Below are 27,108 nucleotides of genomic sequence, written 5' to 3' on the forward strand. Positions count from 1 at the left end.
GGTGACAGCCAGCTATGGACTAAGTCTGCTGACCAGTGACCACCCACATGGCAGTGGGTGAGCCTTTTCTGGAATATTGGGGAATAAATGATTGATCTATAGTAATGGTGGTGAGCTCTGGTTTTGCCTCCCATATGGTGGGAAGTGTTCACTTGAGGGATGTGCCCTTGCGAGTTCACACAGATTTTGATGGGCACTTCTCTCCCCAAAAATACATCATGGGGAAGTAAAAAGCACTATGATAATTCATAATGGCAAAAGTTGTTCATGGCATATCATCAGGAAATCCATACAGAGCGTGGATTATAAAGGTGGTTCTCAAAGTATGAACCCTAGAGTGGCAGCAGCAGCAGCACCTGGGAACTTGTTAGAAAGGCAGCCTCTGGGCTCCACTCCAGATCCACTGAATCACACTCTGGGGATAGGGCCCAGCAGCTTGTGTTTTCACAAGTCCTCTAGGTGATTCTGATGTATGCTCAAGTTTGAGAACCACTGGGTAAATAAGACAAGCTACAGGTAATGATCAAATGAATTTGCTGGTTGTGACTTCCACCCTTTCTTCCACTCAAGAAAGCATATTGGAATGCCACTGAGAGTGACATCATTGTGGGGACAGCTATGAATTTGCACACGTTTATTAAGATATGTAAACTATAGGTAACTGGTACTTTAATTTTTATTTATTAATAACATGTGACCAAAGTCACAGCAGTGATACCACAGTTGAGTACTGCAGTTCTATTAACCTAACCAGAGCAGTAGTTTTCATTGTGTTTGACCATGCCCTTGCAATACAAAATGCATTTAAATTGCTATCCAGAAGACACATGTAAGTGTGTATAACCAAAACAACTATTTCATGAAATAATATTCTTATTATCATATATTCTGTGCTTTTAAAAATATATATGCTGGTCATAATCCATTAAATTGATTTAATGACCTACTAATGGAAAGTGACCTGTGTTTTGACAAACATAGATGCAGCAATCTGTGTTTGCTTGGATCCTGTCTCTAGAGCAGGAGTTGGGGGGGTGGCTGGCCTCACTGTCTGTCAGGTAGACTTGGGTTTCAGTCTCTGCCTACACTCTTAGCTCTGTGACCTTGGGCCACTTACATGTGTTCTCTGAGCTTTACTTTCCTATCTGTCAATGTGGATGATGATATCTACCTCACAGGTGTGGTGACAAGTAAATGACAACACATTTCACATGGTGCCTAGCAGTGGTAGCTACTACCTTACTTGGGGAAATAGGACTGCTAGCACTAGTTTTCAGAACATCATCAGTTTAATAACTTTTGTTATAAACACCTCACAGGAGTTTTTCACAATTTTTTTCTATACTGCAGTGCGTAAGTGCACCCTACATTCTAGGCATTCAGAAATACTTTTCAATAATACTTTAAAAAATACATCCAAATTCTGCACTCTGTTTCAAAGTATATTTAAGTTTGTTTTGATATAAGATTTAGCACCCCCCATTCCCAATCTTGAGGGCACTGAGATTACAGATGATGCCCTACGCGACTTCACATACCCACAAGATAGCCCCGAGTGGGGCATTTGGGAAACAGAACTTATGATTGTGTTTCTGTGGGAAGATGCTTGTTAGACTTTTCTTGAATACTCATACCTGTTGGTGACCAGGAGCAACATCCCCACGTATGTAGCTCTGTAAACTGGCATCTCAGGTCATCCACACACCCTGGGCGATAAGCCATGTGGAAGTGCCAGGGATACCATAAATCCAGATTTTGGGGTGACCCCGCTAATGTCCACTTGTCTCTCTGGAGGTCATGATTGTGGTTGGCGGCCAGGCACCCAAGGCAATCCGAAGTGTGGAGTGCTATGATTTCGAGGAGGACCGGTGGGATCAGATTGCTGAGCTTCCCTCCAGAAGATGCAGAGCAGGTGAGCAGCCTCCCAGTTCTGCAAGCTGTTTTTCCCCTGCTGGTCCCCACTCCGTGCCAGAAGTCGTGAGCTACTCCTTGTTTCCTCAAGCATCTGTGCATTTCAGGCTCCCATTCTTTTCCTTCCTGCACAGTTTTTTTTTTTTTTTTTGGTTGTTGTTGTTTTAAGACAGAGTCTTTCTCTGTCACCCAGGTTGGAGTGCAGTGTCATGATCTCAGCTCACTGCAACCTCCGCCTCCTGGGTTCAAGTGATTCTCTCACCTCAGCCTTCCAAGTAGCTGGGATTACAGGCATGCACCACCATGCCCGGCTAATTTTTGCATTTTTAGTAGAGACGGGTTTCACCATTTTGGCCAGGCTGGTCTTGAACTCCTGACTTCAGGTGATCCAACCGCCTTGGCTTCCCAAAGTACTGGAATTACAGGCGTGAGCTACCACGCCCGGCCACTTGCACAGTTTTTGGCTCTTTTGTGGTCATTTCTTATGAGCTTGGGGAGTTAAAGCTGATTCAAATACTTACTTGAATCAGACAAAATTAGAAAAGCAAGTAGGAAAGAAATCCAGTGAATCCCATAATGACTGCCAAATACCTGAAGTATCTTCGGTGGTGACTTTTCCTGTGTCTGTCTTGCTCCTCCATTGTCATTCATCAACATGAGCAGTCATGCGCCTGACCTGACCTTGATGTCTCGGTTTCCTGTGCCTCAGGTGTGGTGTTCATGGCTGGCCACGTGTATGCCGTGGGAGGGTTTAATGGCTCACTGCGGGTGCGGACAGTGGATGTGTATGACGGCGTGAAGGACCAGTGGACGTCCATTGCCAGCATGCAGGAGCGCCGGAGCACACTGGGCGCAGCGGTGCTCAATGACTTGCTCTACGCGGTGGGAGGCTTTGATGGCAGTACTGGTAGGTTCAGGGTGTGTTCCCAACCCCTGCTAGCCTGGGACACATTCTCCATGCAACCCTGTTTTATTCAGCCAGTTCTGGACCAACTTTCTGTCCATTTGTAGCTACTGCTCCAGGGACATACCCACTCTTCTTCCTTGTCCAGCTTTCGGGGGAAGAGCCAGGCCTTCTTCCAGACAGAATATGTAACTGCCCATGTACTAGGCTTTCTAGGACTCAGAAGAGTCCCTTTCCTACTTTCCAGTGTCTGGGAACCTATTTACTCAGAAGATGAGACTTAGAAGGAGAGCATGCTTAGCTAGGGGGTGCCCCAGGCCTCCAGTTTGAACCCTTTGCTAGACAGATGAGGGAGCTGAGTTCAGCACTTGGAAGAGACCTGGCTCAGGTCATGCAGTGGGCCAGGCTGCCCATTTTTTCTGTTGCCCTTTCTACTACCCTACTGAAGCTTTGCCAGGCTTTTTCACCATAGGTGAGCCTCCTTGCCTCTGGACTCTATCTAGCTTCAAAATTTCAACCCAAAACCATTAGTTGACATAAACTCAGAGAGGTGATCTCATCTCTGCTCATACTGCCAGGTAGATGTCTCCGCAGACAGTAGCTCTATTAAACTAATATGATATTCTTTGGCCCCCAGGGAGGTAAAAAGCAGTATTTTTTACTTTGCTAAATTTTTATTTATGTCTTCACAATTTGGGAACCTTTCTCAGCCTTCTCTTTGCCTCACTCATATAATTCCAGAATCTTTAGCCCCTCTGGAGGCTGCCTTTAGTGAGTGGAACGAAGAGAACGAAAGGGTAGTGGTGCATTGTTTCTTTTGGGAATTACTTTTCGCTGTAAGTGGAGAACCTGATTAAACTCTGTCTTAAAACATGAGGGATTTTGCTTTACTCATGAAACAAGAAGCCTAGAGGTTAGCAGTTGCTGAGTTGATCCAGTAACTCATGGACATTGAGGCCACATTCTTTAAGATTCTCTTGGCCTTTTTCTCATGATCATGAGATGGCTATTATACCTCCAGCCAACACATTTGTGTTCCAGGTAGCAAGAATAAAAAAGGGGAATGGTATCTATATCAGAAAAGCAAAGGCTGTTTCTGAAATCCCCATAGACTTCTGCTTAGGTCTCATTGACTTGGCCACCCCTAGCTGCGAGGAAGTCTTGGAAAGCAAGTGTTTAGCTTTCCACTGCTAAGATAGAGGAAGCTGGGGGAAAGGGGACTGGAATAGGTGTTCAGTGAGGCTACCTCAGGTGACTACTTGGAATCAAAGTATCCCACTCTGCGGTTTTTATGACCTACGTTTGCCATGCATTTCAGACACATCCCTTGTCCTTTCACAGTCCACTCTGTGAGTCAAGTCTTAATAGTCCCCTCAGGTAGACACTGCAGATGTGTTTCAGGGAGTTGCCACAGGCCGCATGGTGATGCAGAGGTGGCACTGAGCCATACATTTAGGTTTCCAGCCCCTGCATTTGGACTCCTCCCCCATCCTCACTGCTTCTCACACAGCAGGGTGAGGCCTGGTGCCACGGAAGTCTCATGAGTCTCTTGTCTCCCAGGGCTAGCATCGGTGGAAGCCTACAGCTACAAGACCAACGAGTGGTTCTTTGTGGCCCCGATGAACACGCGGCGGAGCAGTGTGGGTGTGGGCGTTGTGGAGGGTAAGGAGGCGGCAGTGGCCAGTGACCAGGCCTACCCGGCCCACGGGCCTTGTCCTGGGTCCAGCATCATGCTTGGTGCTTCCTCTACCGTGTTTTTTTTCCTGAGATCACTCCTCTGGGTTAGGTACTATTATGCTGATTTAGCGGATGAGGAAAGTTGAGACTCAGAGAGGTGGTGGAGCTCCTGGCCCAAGGCTGCTAAGTGTTGGATCTGGGCTGGGGGAGTAGCAGGAGCCTAGAGGGGAAATGCCGGCCTGTGGTTTGGTCCCGTGTCAATAGCTCTGCTAGAAGTTGGGGACGGGAAGGGAGTAGGGAATCCATAGTCAGCATATAACGCAGGAGGATAATGTAGTGGAGTGAGAGTTAAATGTGCTTAATTAATTTTGTCCTCATATTCATATGTTGAACATTAATAGAACTGTGAGTGAGGTAGGTACCTCTTCTTAGGTCTGATGACTCTCTGCAGGGCAGGCTGGTGATCGAGTCCAGTTCTAGTCAGGAAAGCTGTGTAGGGTAAGGTAGGAGGGAGTGGTAAGGTCTAGGGCCTCGTCAGATGGTACACTTTTGTTTGTAAAAAAAACTCTCATTTCTAGTCTCTTGTTTTGTTTGCAAAACCCTTGTGAAGGGGATAGGCAGGACTCAGATTTTCTCCATCCTCCAGATGTCCCTCATTCCGATGACAGTAAATAACACAGCCTGTCCTTGAACCGAGGTCTTCTGACTCTTAAGCCGGTATTTGTTCCACTGTGCTATGCTCCTTCAGAATGCTGACAAATGCCAGTAGGTAGGAGTTCTGTAAATATGTGTGAATTCAGTGTACTAAAGCATAGAATATTACTTGAACTAAAATGTTGTCATTTGCAGGACAACACTGATTCATCAACCTGTAGTAATGTGGGAATTTAGATGGAATATCTGTTCATTCAGACATGTGTGCAGACATTCCATCTCTCATGTACGCACTCAAAAATACACATGCAAACACAAATGTGCCCTGGGGTGAGTGTAACATCCAGTGAGTTAGACATTAATAGAAAGATTCTTTTCTCGCACTGTATTTCTCAGTCTGCACTGGTATTGTGTAATTTAAGTTTTCATTTAAAGGTGTACTATTCTAACATACTAAATAAGTCATCTTTGTGAGGGCAAGGATTTTGTCCTCCTACCAAGGTAAATTGTATCTTGCAATTTCATTCTCTTGGTGGAAGAGAAATTGATTTGTCTGCCAAGTGTAAGTGCTTTGTCTAGCCACCTTCTCATTTCTTCTCTTGTTCCTTAGCCAGGAATATCAAACAATAGAGTAGGGGTTAAAAATAGCAAATCCCTGTTAATAGACTCAAGGAGGAACCTTGAGTGCATATTTTTTCAGCTGATGCAGATGGAATGGTTGATGGGGGTTAGAGGAGGTGCCATAATGGTGGTAATTTAAAATACTCCCCTTGACAAAGGCTTTTGTGAGCATGTTCTGTATGTGGAAGAAGTGCTGTCTTGTAGCACGCCCTGTTGACGTGGAAGACAGGCTGGGAATTTGTTTCTTCTGCCCCTCCTGAATCTGAAGCTCTTTCAGCTGTGGACACCCTGGGGCAGCAGAGTTCAATTTACAGCTGTTGTGAGAATGTTGAGGGAGGAACTTAAGTGGACTCTGTCTGCTTCACCGTGGCCTTGAAGAGACAGCTCGCCACACTGTCTGGCTTCCTCTCCTGCCTCTCATCATCTCATTACCATGGCGATACAGTTTGAATGACACTGAAAAAAAAATGGAGGAAAGCACAATAATTTGCTACTGGCTGCCTCGAAGAATACCTATTTAGGAAAAGACTATGTGGATCGGAGTGTAGACAGAAGCTCCCAAGAGAGCGGAGAGTGTGCTATCGAGATTTCGCATCTGAACCAGCACATACCATACAAGTAGCCTGGACCCTGGAAGAGCTGCTTAGTCAGGTTTTTAAAAAATTTTGACTTTGGTGAGTGCAGAACTGAGGAGGATGTGTTTCTTTCTTTTAGATGGGTCAATTGAGAGGACCCTGGGGCAGGAAACAAAGCCAGGCTCGATGATGATAGAAGAAAAACATTTTTACATTTGACAATACAGCAGTAGTTCTGGTAGCAGAGTATATAGGTTTGAGCCTGATAATCTTTCTAACTTAAAATAATTGCAGATTTTCAAATACTAGTAGTATTCTTGGTATCTGTCCATCAAGAAAGCACATATGACCAAAAAATCTACTGAGTAAGTAATCCTGTTAAATAGATTTGCATTTGGTGATATTTATTTAGTCTACAGCTAATGTGACTGCTCCCCCTGTTCCCACAGAAGATACCATCCCATTGCATTTTAAGACTAAATTTTAAACCCAAAATGTTTGAATTTCTGCTTTGGGATAGCTCAGATGCCAAATTTTTCCTCCTGTGTCCAACCTCACTCTCAGCCCTCAGCCCCCAGTCCCAGGCAGAAATGATGCTCTTGGGTAGCAGCTTAATAGTATTTTAATTTAAAAGTAGATGGCAGCACCTCAGGGCTCTTGTGCATGGCTCAAGAGATCACAGGGTAGTCTGCAGAAAAATTCCAGCCACCCTGGCCCACAATGTACAGAGAACCCTCCATTCATACACTCTGCCTGCCAGGGTTGTGGAAGGGGTAGAGACAATGGCTAAGACAGGTTTTGGGTTCTCATTGAATAATATTTTTCCATATTTACTTCATCTGCTATGTCAAGCCTTTAGCCAGAAAGATGGTCTGCCTGCCTATAGCTGGGGGCCTTCTAGCTTTCCATCTATCTGGCGCTGGTGTCTTGTTCTAGAGAAAATTTAACCTAATTCATCAGCAAGATTATATTGAGCCCCAGTGGTGCCAGGCCATAGCTTTGTGCTGGGTATTTGGGGGTACTTATTTAGAAAGAGGTTCAGTGTTTGCTTCTAAGGAGCTCATGGCTTAAGAGCAAGTAGAATGTGTGAAGAAATGTGAAGGATGCTTTGCTTGGTTGAGGAGTAAGTTGGTGGTCCCCTGGAGAAAGAGGGAACAGAATTCTGAGGTAAGGGTGCCCCAGTTGGTTGCAGACAGGGTTTCAGCTGAGCTCTGGTTTCATGCCAGTATCCCTGGCACCACACTCAGCCACTTTGTCTGTTGCAGGGAAGCTGTATGCTGTTGGGGGTTATGATGGAGCTTCCCGCCAGTGTCTGAGCACTGTGGAGCAGTACAACCCAGCGACCAATGAATGGATATACGTGGCGGACATGAGCACCCGCCGCAGTGGCGCAGGTATGGGAGAACCTCGGGGTGCTGGCTGTGTCTGATTTGCTCACAAGTGGGTCTTTAAATTTTTTTTGTTTTATTTTAGATTCAGAGGGTACATGTGTAGGTTTGTTACATGGATATATTGCATAATGGTCTGGTTTGGGCTTCTAGTGTACCCATCACCCAAATAGTGACCATTGTACCCAATGGGTAACTTTTCAACCTTCACCCTCCTCCCAGCCTTATCCCTTTTGGAATCCCCAGTGTCTATTGTTCTCATCTTTATGTCCATGTATACCCGTTATTTAGCCTGTACATATAAGTTATAACATGCAGTATTTGATTTTCTGTTTCTGGGTTATCTCAGGATTATGGCCTCCAGCTCCATCCATGTTGCTGCAAAGGACATGATTTCACTCTTTTTTTGGCTACATAAGATTCTGTGGTGTATACATACTATATTTTCTTTGATCAGCCATTGATGGATACTTAGATTGATTATATGACTTTGCTGTAGTCAGTAGTGCTGCTTTAAACATAACAACTGTACATGTCTTTTTAATATAATGATTTATTTTCCTTTGCATAGGTACCCAGTAGTGGGATTGCTGGGTCAAATGGTAGTTATATTTTGAGTTCTTTGAGAAATCCCCATACTGTTTTTCCATAGTGGTTGTGTTAATTTATATTTCCACAACAGTGTATAAGCATACCCTTTTCTCTGCAACCATGCTAAAGTCTTTTTTTTTTTTTTTTTTTTTTTTTTGAGATGGAGTCTTGCTTTGTTGCCCAGGCTAGAGTGCAGTGGCACCATCTCAGCTCAGCTCACTGCAAGCTCCGCCTCCCGGGTTCACACCATTCTCCTGCCTCAGCCTCCCGAGTAGCTGGGACTATAGGCACCCACCACCATGCCCGGCTAATTTTTGTATTTGTAGTAGAGATGGGGTTTCACCGTGTTAGCCAGGATGGTCTTAGTCTCCTGACCTCATGATCCACCTGCCTCGGCCTCCCAAAGTGCTGGGATTTCAGGCCACTGCACCCGGCCTTTTTTGACTTTTTAATAATAGCCATCTGACAAGTGTAAGATGATATCTCATTGTGGTTTTAATCTTCATTTTTCTGATGATTATGATGTTAAGCATTTTTTCATATGATTATTGGCCACTGGCATGCCTTATTTTGAGAAATGTCTGTATGTATATCCTTTGCCTGCTTTTTAATGGGGTTGTTTTTTCCTCGTTGAGTTGTTGGAGTTCCTTGTATATTCTGGACATTAGTCCTTTGTTGGGGGGCATAATTTGCAAATATTTTCTCCCATTCTGTAGGTTGACTGTTTGTTGATTATTTCTTATGTTGTGCAGAAGCTTTTTTTTGTTGTTTAATTAAGTCCCATTTGTCTATTTTTCTTTTTGTTGCACTTTCCATTTGGCATCTTAGTCATAAATTCTTTGTCTAGGCCAATGCCCAGAGGAGTTTTTCCTAGGTTTTCTTCTAGGACTTTTATAGTTTCAGATCTTATATTTAAGTCTTTAATCCATCTTCAGTTAATTTTTGTATATGGTAAGAGATAGAGGTCTAGTTTCATTCTTCTGTATGTGGCTAGCCACATACAGCACCATTTATTGAATAGAGAGTCTTTTCCCCATTGTTTTATTTTTGTCCACTTTTTTGAAGATCAGCTTGTTATAGGTATGTGGCTTTGTTTCTGGGTTCTCTATTCTGTTCCATTGATCTCTGTGTCTATTTTTGGTACCAGCACCATGCTGTTTTAGTTACTATAGCCTTGTAATATAATTTGAAGTCAAGTAATGTGATACTTCTGGCTTTGTTCTTTTTGGTTAAGATTGGCTTTGGCTATTCGGGCTCTTTTTTGGTTCTGCATGAACTTTAGGATTGTTTTTTCTAATTCTATGAAGAACGATGTTGATAGTTTGATAGGAATTGTGTTGAATCTGTAGATTCCTTCAGGGAATATGGTCATTTTAATGATATTGATTCTTCCAGTCCATGAGTGTGGGATGTTTTTCCAGTTGTTTGTGTAATCTGTGATTTCTTTAATCAGTCACGAGTGGGTATTGGTTCAACAACTTAACATTTTATTTTACCTCCTCCTTCTTTTGTTTTGCTCTATATAATCCTACTAGCACCTTTGCAGCTAGACACAGTACTTTATAAGTTAACCTTTCCTGGGGGATCACTAGAGAATGGGTGAGATAATACGCTCCTCCTCATCATCCCTTATGTTTCTATGAAGGTGTTTATATCTTTTGAAAATGAAGGCTTACTATGTGCCAGTCACTGTCCTAACAAGTACTTTTTATGCCTCAATCCATTTAATCCTCACTGCAGCCCTACAAGGTGGATACAATATGAATTCCACTTATCAGATTTAGAAAGAAAGTCTGCCAGTGGTTGAGTAATTTGCCCAAGGTCATATAATTAGTAATGCTGACTTCAGAGTTAGCTTTTCAAATCCCTAAATTATCAGTCCTATAACTCTGAAGTAGTAGGACAAGTCTTCAGTTGACAAAGCTGAGCTTGCCTGTCTGGGATTGAAAGCCAAGCTATTAGTGTTCATGTCTGGAGATAACTTATGTTCCCCACTCCCACTTTTCCTAATTTCAACCTATTCCCCAACATGCGAAGAAAATGACTTTTCAAAAGGTTTTCTACATCTACTTCTTGTCAGAAAACCAGAAGCTCTATGATCTTTTGGGATTTTTTAGGAAGCGGAGCAACAGCCCCTTCTCCCCTGCTTTGTCTTCCCATCCATTGTCTCAGAGGCCCAAAGGGAAGGGTCTGAGGGCAGACAGAGGCATCAGTCCACTGGCTCTTTACTGCTGGTTCCTGTGGTCAGTGGTGACTGATTACCAATCTGATCCTGGCAGGAAGGCTGTGTGACTTCTGAGAAGGGAAGCCACATCCCTGCAATGTTATTCCTTTCTCTCTCTCTCTTTTTTTTTTTTTTTTTTGTATTTTTGGAGATTGAGTTGTGATTTCATTTTATAGTACCAAACATATGACCACTTCCTCAACATTCTTTAAAAAGTATGCGATTTTAATATTTTTAAAGAGCCATTGTGTGCTCACTGGTTTCAAAAATAAAATCTGCATGATTCCATTTAAGAAGTTTTTGTGTTTGGAGTGCTATTTTTAGGGAATTTTTGTCTCTGCTGATTCTGACAGGTTGGCCCTTCCTGAATGTGGAGCCATTGCCTGGAAGTCAGGAGGCCCGGGACTTGGTGCTGGGTCTGCTGTCATTTGCCATATGACCTTCACTGGGCAAATACCTTCCCTTATTCTGGCCTCTAATTCCTTATATGTGAAATGAGTGGGTTGTAGGGTTGTAGTAGGTGTTCCCTAAGAACCAAGTCAATCCACAAATCCCATGTTTCTTCTCCTGCCATAAACCTCTTTCGGAAATTTTGGTTTCTAAAGTTTTGGTAGAGTCTTCGTACTCCCTAGAAATCCTCTGTTGTGACTTAAGGGGTGAGAGCTCAGCATGCCTGGGGCAGCACACCCTGAGATGCGTGACTGCTCCTAGGGCCGAAAGCCTCGGGGGGCAGCCGGGTGTGAAGCTGTGAGGACAGACCTGCCTTAGGAAGCCCAGGCTTGTCTCTGTGGAGGGAGCCGCCTTTGGAGATTACAGCTGCTTTGTCTCTGCCAAGCTGCTTTGTCTCTGCCAAGCTGCTGAAATGGTTATTGCTGGGTGGACATCACCTGGCCCTACTCCTGTCTCTTACCTACACTGGAGGACCTGGAGGGTGACACCTCTGTTGCCTGGGAGTCCAGTGTCCCTGGGAGGCACACTGACCTTGATTTAGGAAATCAAAACCAAGCCTTTTTCCTGAGGTTACTGTCAGAGCCCTGGCCTCAGGCTCCCAGGTCAGCCTTTCTTCAGGGCTTCACTTTCGTAAGATTTGGGCAAGTCTCACCTCTGGAGTTGGGAACCCACATACTTGTCGAGGTGGGTGTTGTTGGCTGAAGACCCAGAGATGAAAGGCCCTGGCCTTCGGCTGCCTGAGGCCTTTTGAGGTGCCAGGAGCCCCTGTGGCTCTAGGTCCAGGAAACCGCTGCATGAATGTTTATGGATGAGGCTGCACTAGGGCAGAAGCAGAGTTGCCTGAGTGCCTGGAAGGCAGCTCGCTTCCTCATTAGGGTGTGGGCAATGCCACCAGATGGTTAGGCAAAAAAGAGGCCATCTCTCAGGGAATGCATGTTCCTGCTGAGCATGGAGGAAAGGAAGGTGGGGCAGCTTTGGAACTCAACTAATTTTATTAAACCTGTCAGTTAGAGAGAGCCATTGTTGATACGATAGCACCATCTGCTGTTAGTTTAGAGCAACTGCTAGGAGCTACTAGCATACCCTCATAATTGCTGGGAGGGATTTTATTAATTTATATTTTTGTCATTCAAGCAATATCTCTTGAGAACCTACTGCTGTGGAGCACAGGGAAGCATACGAGGACAAGGTGAAAACAGTCCTCATCCATATGGACTTATAGTCTACAAATCTGGTTCTTGGGTCTGAAACCTGGCTGCACATCCCAGTTACCTGAGGAAATTTTTCTGACTCATGACCAGTGTGGAATCTGTCTTTCAAAAAGCTTCCCAGTCGATTGAGATGCAGCCTGCCCATGGAGTGGAGAAGTCTGTGGTCCATGGGAACTACTGATCTAGTACAACTCTTTCCCTTTTTTTTTTTTTTTTTTGACGGAGTCTCGCTCTGTCACCCAGGCTGGAGTGCAGTGGCGCGATCTCGGCTCACTGCAAGCTCCGCCTCCCGGGTTCACGCCATTCTCCTGCCTCAGCCTCTCTGAGTAGCTGGGACTACAGGCGCCCGCCACCACGCCCGGCTAATTTTTTTTGTATTTTTAGTAGGGACGGGGTTTCACCGTGGCCTCGATCTCCTGACCTCGTGATCCGCCCGCCGCGGCCTCCCAAAGTGCTGGGATTACACCGTGCCCGGCCAACTCTTTCCCTTTACAAATAGGGAAACTGAGGCCCAGAAAGGGGAAGGGTCACCCAGTGAGCAAGTCAGAGAGACAGGTCCAGAACACAGGTGTCCTAGCTACCAGCTCAGTTGCACTTTCTAGATACTGTGCTGTCTTCCTTCTTTATGGCTTTCATCTTCTTGTTGTATAAAAGGATTTTAAAAGATTATATTAAAAATTGTAAACGAAGCAATTCTAGCACTCAGCTCAGGCTGATCAACACGGTGAGTGATCTAATAATGCCTTCTGCAGTACAGCAGGAGAGAAGTGGGCAGAAAGGTCAGCTTCTGCTTACACGACCAGCAGGGAGGCCTCCCTAATAATAATTTCAGCACTTTTGCTGTGTGGCTAGTTTCAATTTTTAACTTTTTACTCAACTAATATAAGGATGTGTAAGTAATACAGCATTGTAGGAAAACTAGGCAATATAGATAGGCAAAAAAGGAAAATGAATGTAATTTACCACTCAGAAATAATTATTCTTAATATTTTAATGGATTTCTTTCAGTATTTCTCGTCTTTTTTTCTTTGCTTATGAACATCCTCCCCTGTATGTATGTATGTATGTATATATATATATATATATATATATATATATATATATATTTATGTTTTTTAAAAACAGAATTTGGGTCACATTTGCATTATATTTCAAAGTTTTGAAGTTGCTAGTCTTATGAGGAGGCAAGTAGGGTGTCATTATATTTGTTTTACAGATGAGGACACTGAGGTCCAGGGAGACAAAATGGCACTCCCCAAGTCCCCTCGCTGGTCAGGGCTATCCAGGACCGGATGCCAGGCCTCCTGATTTCTGGTTACTGTAGCCAGCATGAGGCTAGGACACTGTGCTCTGCCTTTCAGGGGTTGGAGTGCTTAGCGGACAGCTGTACGCCACAGGTGGGCATGATGGGCCTTTGGTGAGGAAGAGCGTTGAGGTTTACGATCCTGGAACAAATACCTGGAAGCAAGTGGCAGACATGAACATGTGCCGGCGCAATGCAGGTAATGACTGCTGTCTCCATCTCCCCTTTGGGGGTTGTGTGCCTTTTCTCTCTGAAGACACTGGCTCTAAACAGCAGGGAGATTTCCCAAGGTCTGGAGCTGAGCGTATATCCTGAACAGGGAGTGTTTGTTTGCCAGGTGGGCTCTCGGTTAGAGGAGGGGAGAAATTGAGACCCCAAAAGCTAGCTGCAGATCCTGCAACCTAGATGCAGAGGATCCCTTTTCCCCCCAGTGAAGGGTAATGACTTTTACCGCACACAGATGAGCACAGACCTGGAAAAGTCCTCTGGTTGCCATCAATGCCCCCTGCCCAACAGCTTTAGTAGGTAGCTAAGCACAGGGCTCTGTGGACAAGGGCCAGACAATGGCACTTGGTTCTATCTTTTCTTTGCCAGTGCCTGGCTAGGAGAACCTCTCACTTCCTACTTGAAACCAGTCTCCTTCCTTGCAGGGACAGTTGGACCCTTGATGAGTTCTCCTGTCCTTATTGCTTTCTTTGTATTCCTGTCTCTGCTTTCCTTCTTGTCTCCTATGCCTTCCTGTAGGAAAGATTTACTGTAGAGTATTTAGGTTTATATTTCTTGGAGCATGAGGCCCCTTTTAAGCTATTTCCTTTTTGAGCTTTGCCTTGTGGGTCGTGTACTGTGTCAGTATACCTTTATGCCTCTTTGCTTTAGGAAAGTGTTGGCTTAGCTCAACTTCCCAGGCTGGAAAGACACACAGGTGACTTTCAGGCAGATCCATTTTCATTATTCTCATATTACCTGTTTGCTAAGCCCATTCGTGGCTGACTTGGAAGTGTAAACGGAGGGGTGGGGGGATATTTACTAATTTACTCATTGCCTAAGCCTGCTGTGATAGAAGTTCTCATTTGGCTTTAAGCCACATGAGCAAAGAATTACAGGACCCTTAAGGCAGCTAGTCTATCTAGAACCTTGGAATTCAGTTTAGATGTAAATGCGTGTTTGTATAAAATTCATACATAGATATTTCTATTTTTTAATAACAAAAATGGAATTACACTATAACACTATTTTATAACCTGTTTTTTAAAAAAACTCACTTTACAATCTCTCATGAACGTCTTATTACAGCACTACACTTATTTATATGATATTATTTTAAATGACTATATCATAATTTAAACAACCAATCTACTATTGGACACAGGTTATTTCCATCTTTTCTATACTGTAAGTAATACTTTAGTTATTATAAATGGTCTTTATAGCTAAATCACTGTACACATTTAAAATTATTTCTTTAGAATAAAAGGCCAGAAGTGGATTTTTTTTTTTTTTTTTTGAGACAGGGTCTCACTCTCTCAGGCTAGATTGCAGTGGCATAATCTTGGCTCTGCAACTCTGCCTCCTGGGCTCAAGAGATCCTCCTACCTCAGCCTCCTGAGTAGGTGGGACCACAGGTATGCACCATCACGCCTGGCTAATTTTTGTATTTTTTGTAGAGACAGGGTTTCACCATGTTGCCCAGGTTGGTCTTGAACTCCTGGGCTCAAGTGACCCATCTGCCTTGGCCTCCCAAAATGCTGGGATTACAGGTGTGAGCCACTGTGCCTGGCCAGAAGTGGAATTTTTTAATCAGAGGGAGCACATGTATTTTAGACGCCATCCAGGAAGATGTCCATTTTATCGTCTCACCAGTATTTGAGAATACCTTCAGCAACACTGATAATTACTACTTTTTGGAGTATCACCAATCCCTTAATCTAATTTTGAAAAAATACACAACATATTGGACTATGGCCTTTGAAAGTCTTAATGAGCAATAATTAATTATGTTTTCCTATGCCTTAGACCCTGCTGCATGAGACCTTGCCCAAAATCCATCTCCCTCTGAGATCAGGGTGGGAGCTGTTCCTCATCCCTGGGAGTTGTGTGTGAATGTAGACCCAGTCATGTAAAGGGATTACAGACATAACCATCAGCATCACACAGTATGGATATAACATAGGGCTTATCAGGGAAAAACTTAGCAGCAGAGAAGTAGTAGCATGCACGAAGTCCTTGGAATTGTCTTATTCCCTAGCTCAGGCCTGGCACAGGAGGTCTGTATACACCTTTCCAGTAAAGAGGGGTCTGTGCCCATATGCTCTACATACTTATAGTGTAGGCATGTGTGTGGCGGGGGACATACACGTTATAAGTAAGCAAAACTCCCTGGTCAGAGAAATGATCTTGTTAGGAAGAAGGATCCCTGGAGCCCAGCGGCTGTTGTCAATATTTTCTTTCACTTAGCAAACTCAAACCTGTGGAGCCAACTCTCTGTTGTATTACCATGAAGGGAGGAAAAGAGCCTCCCAGTCTCTTGATCAATTCTGATCTCTTAGTGCCCCTGCTGTGATGTCTCCCGTGGCTTTTGTTTGACTCACAGGGGTCTGTGCAGTAAATGGGCTCCTGTATGTGGTTGGAGGGGATGATGGATCCTGCAACTTGGCTTCGGTGGAGTACTACAATCCCATCACTGACAAATGGACGCTGCTTCCAACCAACATGAGCACGGGGCGGAGCTATGCAGGTCAGTGTGTGCCATCTCCATGCCCATCCGAGAGGCCTCCAACACACTGGGGGAATGAGGGTTGGGTGGGCCAGTGGGATGAGGGGATGTGAGCTTGCTTAACTTGGGCCTGAGTGCCTCCTCCAGGGATGACAGGTAATTGTTACATGGCCACCACTCCTTCATTCTGCGCTCATGACAGATATTGATAATTAGCACTTATTACCCCCTGCCCCTGCCTGGACCCTGTGAACCTGAAGATAGCCTCAGAATTTATAAAATTTGTTCCATTGAGCCACTTCCAACTGAACTGAGTTGTCACAAGAAGATTTTAGAATTTCATTGCCATTCCTGGTTTACTTTGTGCCAGGCTCCTAGATGGCATAAGATGCAATTGTTGTTGTCCAGGGTTGAATTAGACAACTGGGAAGACAAGATGATGTATATACAAGTTCTAAATGACATATGCTAGACAGCCTTTAGCACATGAAAGACTGGTGAGAACTGGCAAAGCCAGGGAACCCTTCCTGGAGGAGATAGGCTCAATTAAACTTTGAGGGTGGATCACAATCACAGGAATAGCTGTCCTTTACTGGGTGGCTGGCCCCGTGCCATGGGACAGTGTGTTAGGAACAGAGTGTGCATTTGTTCTCATCTTTTCAACAACTCTTGGGCTGAATGGGACCGTATCTGTCTATTTTATGGATGATGAAACTGAGGTTTGGAGAGTTTAAGTAACTTGCTGAAGGCCACACAGCTAATAAATGGCAAAGTCAGAGTTCAAACCCAGAGTGCTAAGTCCATGCCCTTTGTGCTACTCCAGCTCAGGGTAAGCCTTAGAGTAAGGCACCAGCCGGGTGTGGAAGCTTCTTGGGGAGTGTGTGTGAGGGGCTTGGTGAGTGGCAGGGGCAGGGGTGGCATCAGAGTTGGTACTACTAAGGTTGGGTCCATGGGGAAATGAGCAAATATATATCCATGGTGTAGTTCATTTCCTTGTATCTGGTTTTCCAGAACCTGGAATAGAGATAACATTATTGATCCAGCACGCACAGAACATACCAGGCATTATCCAAAGTATTTTATAGTCATTATAGTCATTATATAGTCTTTTAATCCATACCACGACTCCAGGAATATTCTTCCGATTCCCATTTTGCATTATAAAGGTCAGTCATTCCACCTTGTTTGACTGCAGAGGAAGATTGTGCTGTGCAGATTTGAAGGAGTTTGCAGCACATTCTTTCAACGCAAGACTTCTGTTGCAATGGACTTTTAACTTTTTTCTTCCTTTAGAGTTTTTTTCACCTTGTAATGCTTTTCTTGGCTAAGTATAAAACATTTTAGAAGAAGTTTGGTCCTGGAGTAATTCTGTTCTGGGATGAGTGAGACAAGTGAGGAATCTTCCCTTGACTCCGTGTGTGCCTTAATGAGAGGGGAAGAGTTAAGTGTGGGTGGTTAGAATTTCATATATATGCTGAATATTTCACGTCCCTTTCTTCATTGTCTGCCCTCTCCAGAAGTAGGTAGGAAGGAGACAAGCAAACCTGCAGTTTTATGTTCAAACCCACTTACTGAGTCTATTATCTTAAAGTCTAAAGAAATGCTCCAAAATGCAAAGATTTATGGACAAATTTATCGGGGCCTTACTCATAATAGTAAAAACCTGAGAATTACTTAATGTCTGACATGAGGGAAATAGTTAATCATCTATGGGATATTTATATAGTGTATGGATTTTTAATGTTATGAGAAAACATTTGTAATAGCCTGTTAGGTTAAAAAAGGATGCAGAGTTGTATGAACCTTGTGAACTCACGCATGTAGTCCTGTATTGGTGGTAGTGGGAGTGGGGGTTGAATAGCTGCTGCTTCTTTTACAGATGCATATTAGAGTCAGATATGAATTTGAATCCCAGCTCTGCCACTAGCCCTGGGTCTCTGGGCCAGGTATTCTATCATACTGAACCCCTGTTGTCTTATTTGTAAAATGGGAATAAAATTAGACTAAGCCTTTAGGGTGCTGTGAGAATGAAATGCAGTAATACTTGTGAAGAGCTAAGCACAATGCCTGCCTGGCATTAGACACCATGCAGTAAATGATTGTGATTATTATTAGATGCTAGAAAGTATTCCAAAAAGACAGTGGTGGTTTTCTTTGTGTGAAGGGATTAAAGCTTTTTTCTTTGTGTTGTGCATTTTCCAGATTTCCCATAATGAGAATATATTACTTTTATTATTAAGACAAAGGTTATATGAAAAAGCAACACAGGAGCCTGCTTTCGCAAAAAAAAAAAAAAAAAAGCTACCTTCTGAAAGAGATGTCTGAGATTCAAGTAAGAAGGTGTCGAGCCGGGCACGGTGGCTCACGCTTGTAATCCCAGCACTTTGGGAGGCCGAGGCGAGCGGATCACGAGGTCAGGAGATCGAGACCATGATGAAACCCCATCTCTACGAAAAATACAAAAAATTAGCCGGGCGTGGTGGCGGGCGCCTGTAGTCCCAGCTACTCGGAGAGGCTGAGGCAGGAGAATGGTGTGAACCCGGGAGGCGGAGCTTGCAGTGAGCCGAGATTGCGCCACTGCACTCCAGCCTGGGTGACAGAGCGAGACTCCGTCTCCAAAAAAAAAAAAAAAAAAAGAAGCTGTCAAGACCAGGCACCTGGACTCAGGTTCTTCCTGCCTCGAAGCTTCTATGTCTGCACCTTTAGGCAGGAATAAACAGGAAATAGATGTCTTAGCAGAATATCTCCAGTGGGGTATCCTGGCTTGATTTTAGCCGTGTTCTCTCAATCTCATCTTCAACCAGAACATTTCATAGTTGTGGGACTATGTTAAAATAAGACTCCAGCAACTATCCTGCCTGTAGACACCTGTAAGTTAGGATTTCATTTAGCAACAGGCACCAGAAACCCTGACAGATACTTTCCTAAATAAGGAAGTGAGTGTATTTGTCTCAAGTAGAAAGAAATCCAAGGTTGGCCTGGGGGCTCAGACTGACATTGAAGAACCAGGTTTCTCTTCTCTTTTCTATTCTGCCAGCTTTATCAAGGGCTGCTGCCTCCCCTTGGCCTTGCATGAGCATTCCAGTCACAACAAGATCAAAGCCAGTGTTGCAACACTGGCACACTTGCCTTGACAGTCTTGTTGGCCAGCACTGGGTCACATGGCACATCTAGCTGCCAGGCAGTCTGGGAACCTGAGCTTGCAACTTGCTGGTGGCTGTAGTCGAGGATGGCAAGTAGGAAGGGTATTGACAGAATCAACCTGTAATATCTGCCATGTAGCCTCAGTCCCTTACAGTGAGATTTTGGGTCATGCCTGGATTTATAGTTAGGTGCTGAGCATGGTTCACTCGGACTAAAACAGTAACACAGCATACATGTCTGGAGCATTTACCAAAGTCGAGATTGTCACACTGGCAGGGTCTCTTAGATGACATTCGTGTGGGAACTGAGCCTAAAGAGGTCAAAGAACTTGCCAAAGGCCATAGTGCAGGTTGACTGGTGGCAGAGCTAAGAATGGAATTCAGTCTTTCTTGCTCCCATGAAGGCAGCCTGCTGTGCTTTCCGCTTCATTCCAGTGTCTTCTAAAAGCAGAGATGAATCACCCATCGCTTCTCTTACAGTGATTCAAATTTAGAACTGCATAACTGCCCCTGGACGCTGAGCATTGTTGGGCTGGGTGCTAGGGCTGGGGACAGGAGTCACCACAGTGAGTCCATGTGATGACACAGGGTGAGGCCACTAGTCAGTGGTGTTTGAGGGACTGTGCTCGTAGGTTCAAGTGTCTTGCCAGGACTTGGCTGTTGGAGTGGGGAACAGCCAGCTGCTAGCAGCCTGAGTCCACTTCAATATTAGGATAAAAATTGTACACATTTCCCTTGGCTGTGACTCAGGATATCTTGGATTCATGAACTCACTGGGACTTGGAGTAACTTTGGAGAAGCTAAGATGATAACTTTCTCCCCCTTTCTTATTAGGTGTTGCCGTGATTCATAAGTCCTTGTGACCCAAACTCCCACTGCCAGGAGGTGGAGGAAGGAGCAGGTGCTGCCTGTGACTCTGACCAGCAGGACCTTGGTGACTGGATTCAACTTGCTTGGGAGGGTCTATGCTGCTGTGAGAACCGCTCTCCTCTGACTTGGCAGACTGGTGTTGTTCATCTCAGTGTGGACACCATTACCCACCCCCGCTCCCCTGAGGTGCTCTGGCCTATGTCCTGAGCAAGGGGGGTCCTGACAGCCCCAGGCAGCACCTTTGGGCTTTGTTTTGGTGTTTCTACAGGGACAATACAGACCCTGGAGTGTGTGTGTGTGTGTGTGTGTGTGTGTGTGTGTGTAGACCATGGTGTTTCTCTATGTTTCTCTAAGTTGGGGGGTGAGTGTGTGTGACAGTCTACTGGATTTCTTTACTACTGATCCTTTCGCTGTGTTAAAAATCAAGTCACAGAGACCTCTCTTCTGGATTTGTCCCATGGGGACCCTGAGACTACTAAAGCTGCTTTCTTCTGAAGGTCCAGTTAGACAGTCTGGGAATGTCGAGAAATAACCAGTGAGAGGGGCAGTTCTCTGGCCACACCCACTTATGTACTTTAACTACTGTGACTTTGTCTGCAGAAGAGCTGGAGAATTCTCAAAGCTGCACCGTGTCCTCTGTCTGCTAGAATAAGAGACAAATGGGTTCCCTGTGTTTCTCAGCCCGCTGTTTTTCCTTGAGTTCTACAGGAAGCAGATGAGAACTGCCCAGTCTTCAGGTTTAGGCCACTGGTCTTTGATGTCATAGATTCCAGGCCTGGGAGACGTTATGTCTCTTCAGCTGGGAAAACTAGCTCTTCAGAGAAGCTTCGGGTAACACTGAAAAAACAAAACAACACAAACAAAACAAAAACAGGAAAAAAACAAAAAACCAAAGTGGTAAGGATTCAGTTCCTGCCTATAATGGTCTCAGAGAGGGTCCTACTTTTAGGTTTTCCCAGGACAGGACAGTCCCCATTTATACTTATTATCCAGGTTTAATTATTCACAGCACCCCATTTTACTCTCAAAAGTGTTCTGGTCTGGAGGATAAATAAGAGGTCACCCTCTTCCAGACTGAAAGATAGATTTGTGCCTGTGCTGGATGGGGTCGTGTGTGATTCATATGGGCATTGGATGGCTTCAAAGGAATATACCACTAGAGCTGGCCATTGGCACTTTGTGACAGTGGTCAAGTCTGTTTAATGTCCTTGTCTTCTTTTTCTTGTGCTTTCCCCCTATTCCAGGGTGTGCACCCTCTCCCCAACCCCCAAGAACCCCACTACTACTTTCCCTGTGAGGTAGGAGATATCAGTGGGCCCTGGATTTGAGGCCTCCTAAGGTGTGCTTGCATTTTAAAAAGGGAGCTTGGTGAGAGCTTTGCTAATTCACAGGTAAAAATTATTAATGATAGAACTTCAAGCATCTTGAGGAGTGGGCATTTGAGGGTGCATGGAGTAATTTGTATTTAAAAAACCTTAAAGTTGTGCTGTTCCTAAACTAGCAAATTGCTCATGCTGGAATTTCTGGCATAAGCAGGGGAAGTCTTGTGTCTGGAGAAGAGTCTCATACCTTGCAGTCTGGGACACCCTCCTTACTTTGAGAATCCACCTACAGGAAGCCAAGGAACTTTGTAAATCCTGATGTTGGACTTCTGATACGACCGGGCTAATTCCAAGCAGGTGCTGCAGGAGATTGGCATCCCCCAGCCCCTGCAGTTAGAAACCCCAAAGTCTTCCCAGCCAGTGAGCCACATTGTGTATTTACTGTATATTTATTGTGCCCTAAATGTGCAACTCTCCTGAAGACAAAACTTCTCTTTCTGATGTTAAGCGCATGTTACTTCAACAAGATACTTGGAGAACAACAAGGTACCCAGAATTTTTAGAAGCCTTCAGAAGAGGCTGAAATATCCAGCTTTGGGGGACCTGGAAGAAATGTCTCCAAAGGAAGCAAGGCATGTTTTAGTTGAGTGCTCTGGTCTCACTATGAAGTGGGGATAACTGTGGCTTCATAACTCTACCTGGCTGTGAGTTGGAAGCTGATAGAATGAGAAATGTCCTTTCTCCTTCTCTGAGGAAATTTTGAGACTTGTTTGGATGTGTGATGGGGATGAGGCTGGGGTTGGGATCTGATGTGTGCCATTCACAGAAGCTCTCAATTTCAGATGATAGGTGAATTCCCTGCCCCTCCCCCACCACTGAGAAGCTAGACTTTCATGCTGGAGAGGCTATTTTTTATGTGTCGTCTTCCAGGGAAGGGTCCCTCCACTGAAAGCTAGCCAGTCATGTTTTCTGTTTTTGGATTTTTGCAATTGGTTTCACCTCACGTCTCCCTCCCTACAAAGCACTGCCTCTGCTGGGCGTGCTGCCAAGGCCATGTGCACTCCACCGTCATGTGTCCTTTCTCACAGGGACCAGAACACTCGTACGTCATCACCAAAGCCAATCTGCTCTGGCTGCCCACAGATGCCACCAAAACCTGCTATCTCTTCATCACCAGGTACGATTCTCTTTCCACAGTGGACACAGCAGGCTATTTTCTAGTTTGTGCTGGTCACATGGTAGATGAAGCCTCTTACTCCCCACTTAGGGTGGCCACGGCTGCTTGTGAATGCAGCTTTGCCAATGGCATATCTGTCATCTGATTGCGGTGGTGAAATGGAATTGAGGCCCAAGGTTAGAAGCAGCCGAGACGCCACTTGGATACTGATTTGAACAATGTAGAAGTCAGATTTTGAATTCCAAAGTTATTTCTCATAAGTACCCAATGGCATCTCTCCATCTACAAAGTTGCAGTATTATGCAAATAAAAGTGACCTCATTTTCTGCTATGCAATAAGAATACTTAATTCTATTTCCCGACAAGCCAGTTGCAATATCCCCTAAGATGCTTTTTGAGCTGTCTTACTTTGATATCTGTTGTGTAATGTTTGTATATTTCTGAGCCAGATCCTTTCAAAGATTGCCTTTTTATAAAATTGAAGCTATAGCTTTTAGGCTAAAATTTTAACGTAGATATTTTTATAAGATATTTTTTTCAAGATGTTTGAATCGCTTTTTATTGTCCATAATAATGAAATGTTATGTTCTTTGCATCATTCACTCAAACATAGTTCATGCCTGTAGCTCTCTTCCTTTTGTTTCTCACCCTCCAGAAACATATTTTTCAGTAGCTCCAGGTAGATGAGCTTTTTTTTTTTTTTTTTAATACCATATTCAAGGGAGTCTGCTGAATTTAAATGCAGTCGCTGGTGTTTCTTGAATTGCTAGGGACTGATATTATGTCCGTATTGATTGTGGTTTTTTTTTTTTTTTTGGAGTCTGCTTTCTGTGGGGGTGAGGCTGGGCTGTCTCATGGTGGCTCCCACTGATAGGCACTGAGCCTGGCACCCTGTGGCATGGAGAAGCCTCAGGGAAAGGCCTGCCCCCCCAGCACATACTCCCATCGTGTCCTAGGTCCAGCCGACCATTCCTTATTCTATTCTATCTCCTTGTTCATCTGAAGCTTCCAATAGCTTGAGGCCTTTGCTGCTGGATGATGCCCTTTTTGGGAGCATCTTGTCTCTAACCTTTAAAAGAGGGGTCAATCCTCATGATCCCCATGTGTTAAGCATATGCTTTGCAGGTGCTCACACTACACTTACAACTTGCTTCTTGAGCTATGTCTCTACCCCAGGCTCTGTTTTGTGTATTTATCTGCCATTTGCATCATGGTTTTTAAAATTTATTATTATTATTATTATTGTTGGGACAGGTGCCATTTAAATTGCCTCTGTGCTCCCCATTTGCACCCAGCTGGATCAAGTTGGGAGGTTGAGCAAACTCATATTCCAGTTAGTTGGAGTTTTTAAAGGCTGTTTGCCTGGAGAAGCAAGGAGGTTAGAATGTATTTTTTTTTTAAGCGTTTGCACTATTTAGAGTTCTAAGCCCCTCATGTTCAGCTGTGCTGTGTTTCTACTGACCAAGCAGGAGAGCCAGCAGCACTTCCAGCATTTGGGAATGGAAGAGATTTCTTCTGTAGTGGATAATTACAGCCTCATAGCCCCTGTGCAGCCTTCGTCATGGGACTCAGTGATTCATGGATATAGCATCAGCTATGGCAGGAATGCACAGGACTGTGGCATTTGCAGCATCAAATCGCCCTAGTGCCATGTTTGGTTATGAGATTGTAAATTATTTGCTCCCCCGTCCTCCGCTCCCCTCATTTTCAGTGGCAACAGAGGACCCTTGTTGTACTTCTTGTTTAATTTGCATATTATGTGTGAAATACTTTCTTTGAAAGAAAATTGAAGACACTGAATGTGTATGTCTGTGTGGGTGCTCTGTCCCTGTGGTTGTCATAGCCAGTCAGACTTGATCACTGACACCCCGTACAACATATTGCATAGGTAAGATCCTCGATCTGGTGTTCTCTGCATGGCTGTTAGGGACCGTATACCTTGTAAAAGAACACTTGTCACGTGCTTGATCAGTTACAGCGATAGCTGAAGAAACATTTCCTCAAATGTATTATTTTAACAGGAATCATGTTCTAATTTCCCATCCTTTAATTTTAATAAACACTGAACTGTGCAAACTTTTCTCAGTATTTCATTTCTATAGTCCAGTCTCTCTGCTGTGTCTCAAACATGAAAAGGACAGACTTATTCCTGTATGTCTTCGGATTAAAAAAATTTTAAGATCTACTGGACAATATCTGGGTTTCTTGGTTTCCATCACTCGCCCCAGCAGAGTGCCAGACCCGCAAAGACCTTCTTCAATGAGGCCAAGAGAGGACAGTCCCTCCAGGGGGTGTTAGGTGGTGCGCGTAACTGCCAGATAATCACTGGGAACCACTGAGAGTCAGGGTTGGTGGGGAAGATGTCTAGCTCAGCTGGGCATCACTATTTGGGAGGGAAGCCTTGTATGAAGTGGGGGTGGATGACTGGCTCAGCTGTAACTTCTCAAAGCCTCCTGCTCAGAGACCTTAGCTCCCTCTCTAGTTAACAAACCAGTCCCAGGCCCTTTTGGGATGTCAGTAGCCCTGGCCTGTACCAGGTGACAGATGGACAGCACAGAGGTGTTGGACTTATCTTCAAGCTGGAGAGACTCAAGAGACGAGTGGGAACCCTTAGCCAGATTCCTCCCCATATTTGGGAAAGTAAATTTTGAGCTCCAAGAGGGCACAGCCTACTTGACTTACTCTGCACTCCTGGTGCCTGGCACTCAGGAACAATTGATGGGAGAGCAAAGAAAGGCATGTGAGTAGGGCTCGGGTGGCAGTGTCTTTCCTTCCTCCAACTCCTCTCCCCTCTCCTGGGCTGGCCTCCGCTCTAGCCTCTGTTCTCCCATCTCTCACCACTCACCCTCTGCTCCTGTTGAGCAGTTAGACTGTTCAGAAGAATGAGGTCAGGCCTCTGAGCCCCACAGACCCTGAATAGGTGGGCAGGAATTTGTGCCCCTGGACAGAGGAGGCCCACAAAGGTGAATTCATTTATCTGAGGGTGTGTTGTGAGCAGGTGGAGCACACCTGGATGAAACCTACTAACTCTTTTGACCCACAATTGAATTTGAGCATTAGCCTGAGAAGAGAGGGTTCAGGCTGCAGTTGTTTCAATAATCATAGCAGCCAGCATTTATTTTGCATTTGATGTGTGCCAGGCCCTGCGCTGAATGCTTTAATTCCAGTTAATCTCCATAACACCTCATGGAGGCAAATGACCACATGATGCTCTGCCTAATTCACAGGATTACCAGAGTTAATTAACAGACCCTTGAGAAGAGGTGCAGGCCCACTCCTCCTGCTGAAGCTGCTTGCTGAGTTGTGTCATCTTCAAATCCCAGAGGCCATACCCTGTGAGTGCATTCTGCAGCTAGGAGGTCACCAATGTCTGGCACTCAAGAGTGGGCAGGGAAGCAGATCCCAGAGCTAGGCTGGAGACCCCCTCTGGGGCCAATCTGCTCTGGGCGTCGCCCGGCCTTGGAGAGGCCCGGTGAGGGGCTGATGGCTAGTGAGGGCTTGATGGCTAGTGAGGGCTTTGTCTCAGGGCGCACATCTTTCCCCCACTATGCTGCTGGCCTGGTTTCTCCTTACAGGAGAAGTTTCAGAGTAATTTAATATTTGGTGGTTTTTCTACCAACTTATGTTTCTATAGTTTACAAATAGTGTCTTTTGACCCTAATAAGCTATTTTACTTTAATAAAAATATCTTCTGTTCTGTTTGCATTTTCACATAGGAGTCTGCATTCCCCATTGTCTATCCCTTTCTGCTCAGACAGCTTCTCCTACTGCTCCAGGGTCAGTGCCGATGGGAAGGGGCCCCTGACTGGGATTTTAGACATTGTCAGATGCAGCCTGTGTATTTGCACATGGGGAGACTGGGGCTTGGAGCTGTAGAGAGGCAGCTGGCTCTTGTCCTTAGGTAGTTTTGATGTGGCTTTCTCTCTAGACTACTTGCAGCTCCAAAGCTGCCCACTAGTGCCTGAGGCCGAGCCAGGTTTCCCATCAGCCCAGTGGAGGCTCCAGGGCCTATGCCTGCCTACCTGCCTCTGGCAGGGGGCTCTGGGGCTGAGGAAAGGTAGCGACTGCAGGCCTGAGGGCCACGACCCTCGGGGTGGAACAGAGAGGAGGGGTGGCCCCCATCATGCAGGGCTGGTCTCTCTGAGATTCCCACCCTGTGGCCACTCCAGCTTCAAAGGTTGCTCCAGGCTCCCAGGGTCACTGGAGGCTGCAACTCTCCTTCGCAAGTATCGGGGCATCTATTGGCCTAGGGTGGAAGGAGGCCTTGTTCTTCACTGTGTGTTCTGCAGCACATCCTTTTCCCTCTCTGGTTCCTTGTCTGTCAAATGAAGGAATGTGTGTCCTTATGAGCATTTACTGCACTCACCAGGCCGT

General features: G+C 44.9%; 1 protein-coding gene across 7 annotated transcripts in view; it reads left to right on the forward strand.

The window, feature by feature from the left end:
* Positions 1 to 24,810, forward strand: part of KLHL3 (kelch like family member 3) — a 273,160-nt gene extending 248,350 nt beyond the window's left edge. For 6 of the 7 annotated variants that reach the window (XM_030828726.1, XM_003266419.4, XM_030828745.1 and 3 more), the window contains 7 exons: positions 1,795 to 1,912; positions 2,621 to 2,818; positions 4,376 to 4,477; positions 7,608 to 7,736; positions 13,568 to 13,708; positions 16,100 to 16,243; positions 20,200 to 24,810. In XM_030828726.1, the coding sequence (XP_030684586.1) occupies positions 1,795 to 1,912; positions 2,621 to 2,818; positions 4,376 to 4,477; positions 7,608 to 7,736; positions 13,568 to 13,708; positions 16,100 to 16,243; positions 20,200 to 20,228 (861 nt within the window). In that variant the 3' untranslated portion in view covers positions 20,229 to 24,810. The remainder of the gene's footprint in view (positions 1 to 1,794; positions 1,913 to 2,620; positions 2,819 to 4,375; positions 4,478 to 7,607; positions 7,737 to 13,567; positions 13,709 to 16,099; positions 16,244 to 20,199) is intronic. The other variant, XM_030828722.1, reaches the window with a different exon arrangement.
* Positions 24,811 to 27,108: the final 2,298 nt, after the last annotated feature.

The sequence above is a fragment of the Nomascus leucogenys genome, chromosome 2 (assembly GCF_006542625.1).
Source record: "Nomascus leucogenys isolate Asia chromosome 2, Asia_NLE_v1, whole genome shotgun sequence".
In the NCBI taxonomy this organism is placed as follows: Eukaryota; Metazoa; Chordata; class Mammalia; order Primates; family Hylobatidae; genus Nomascus; species Nomascus leucogenys.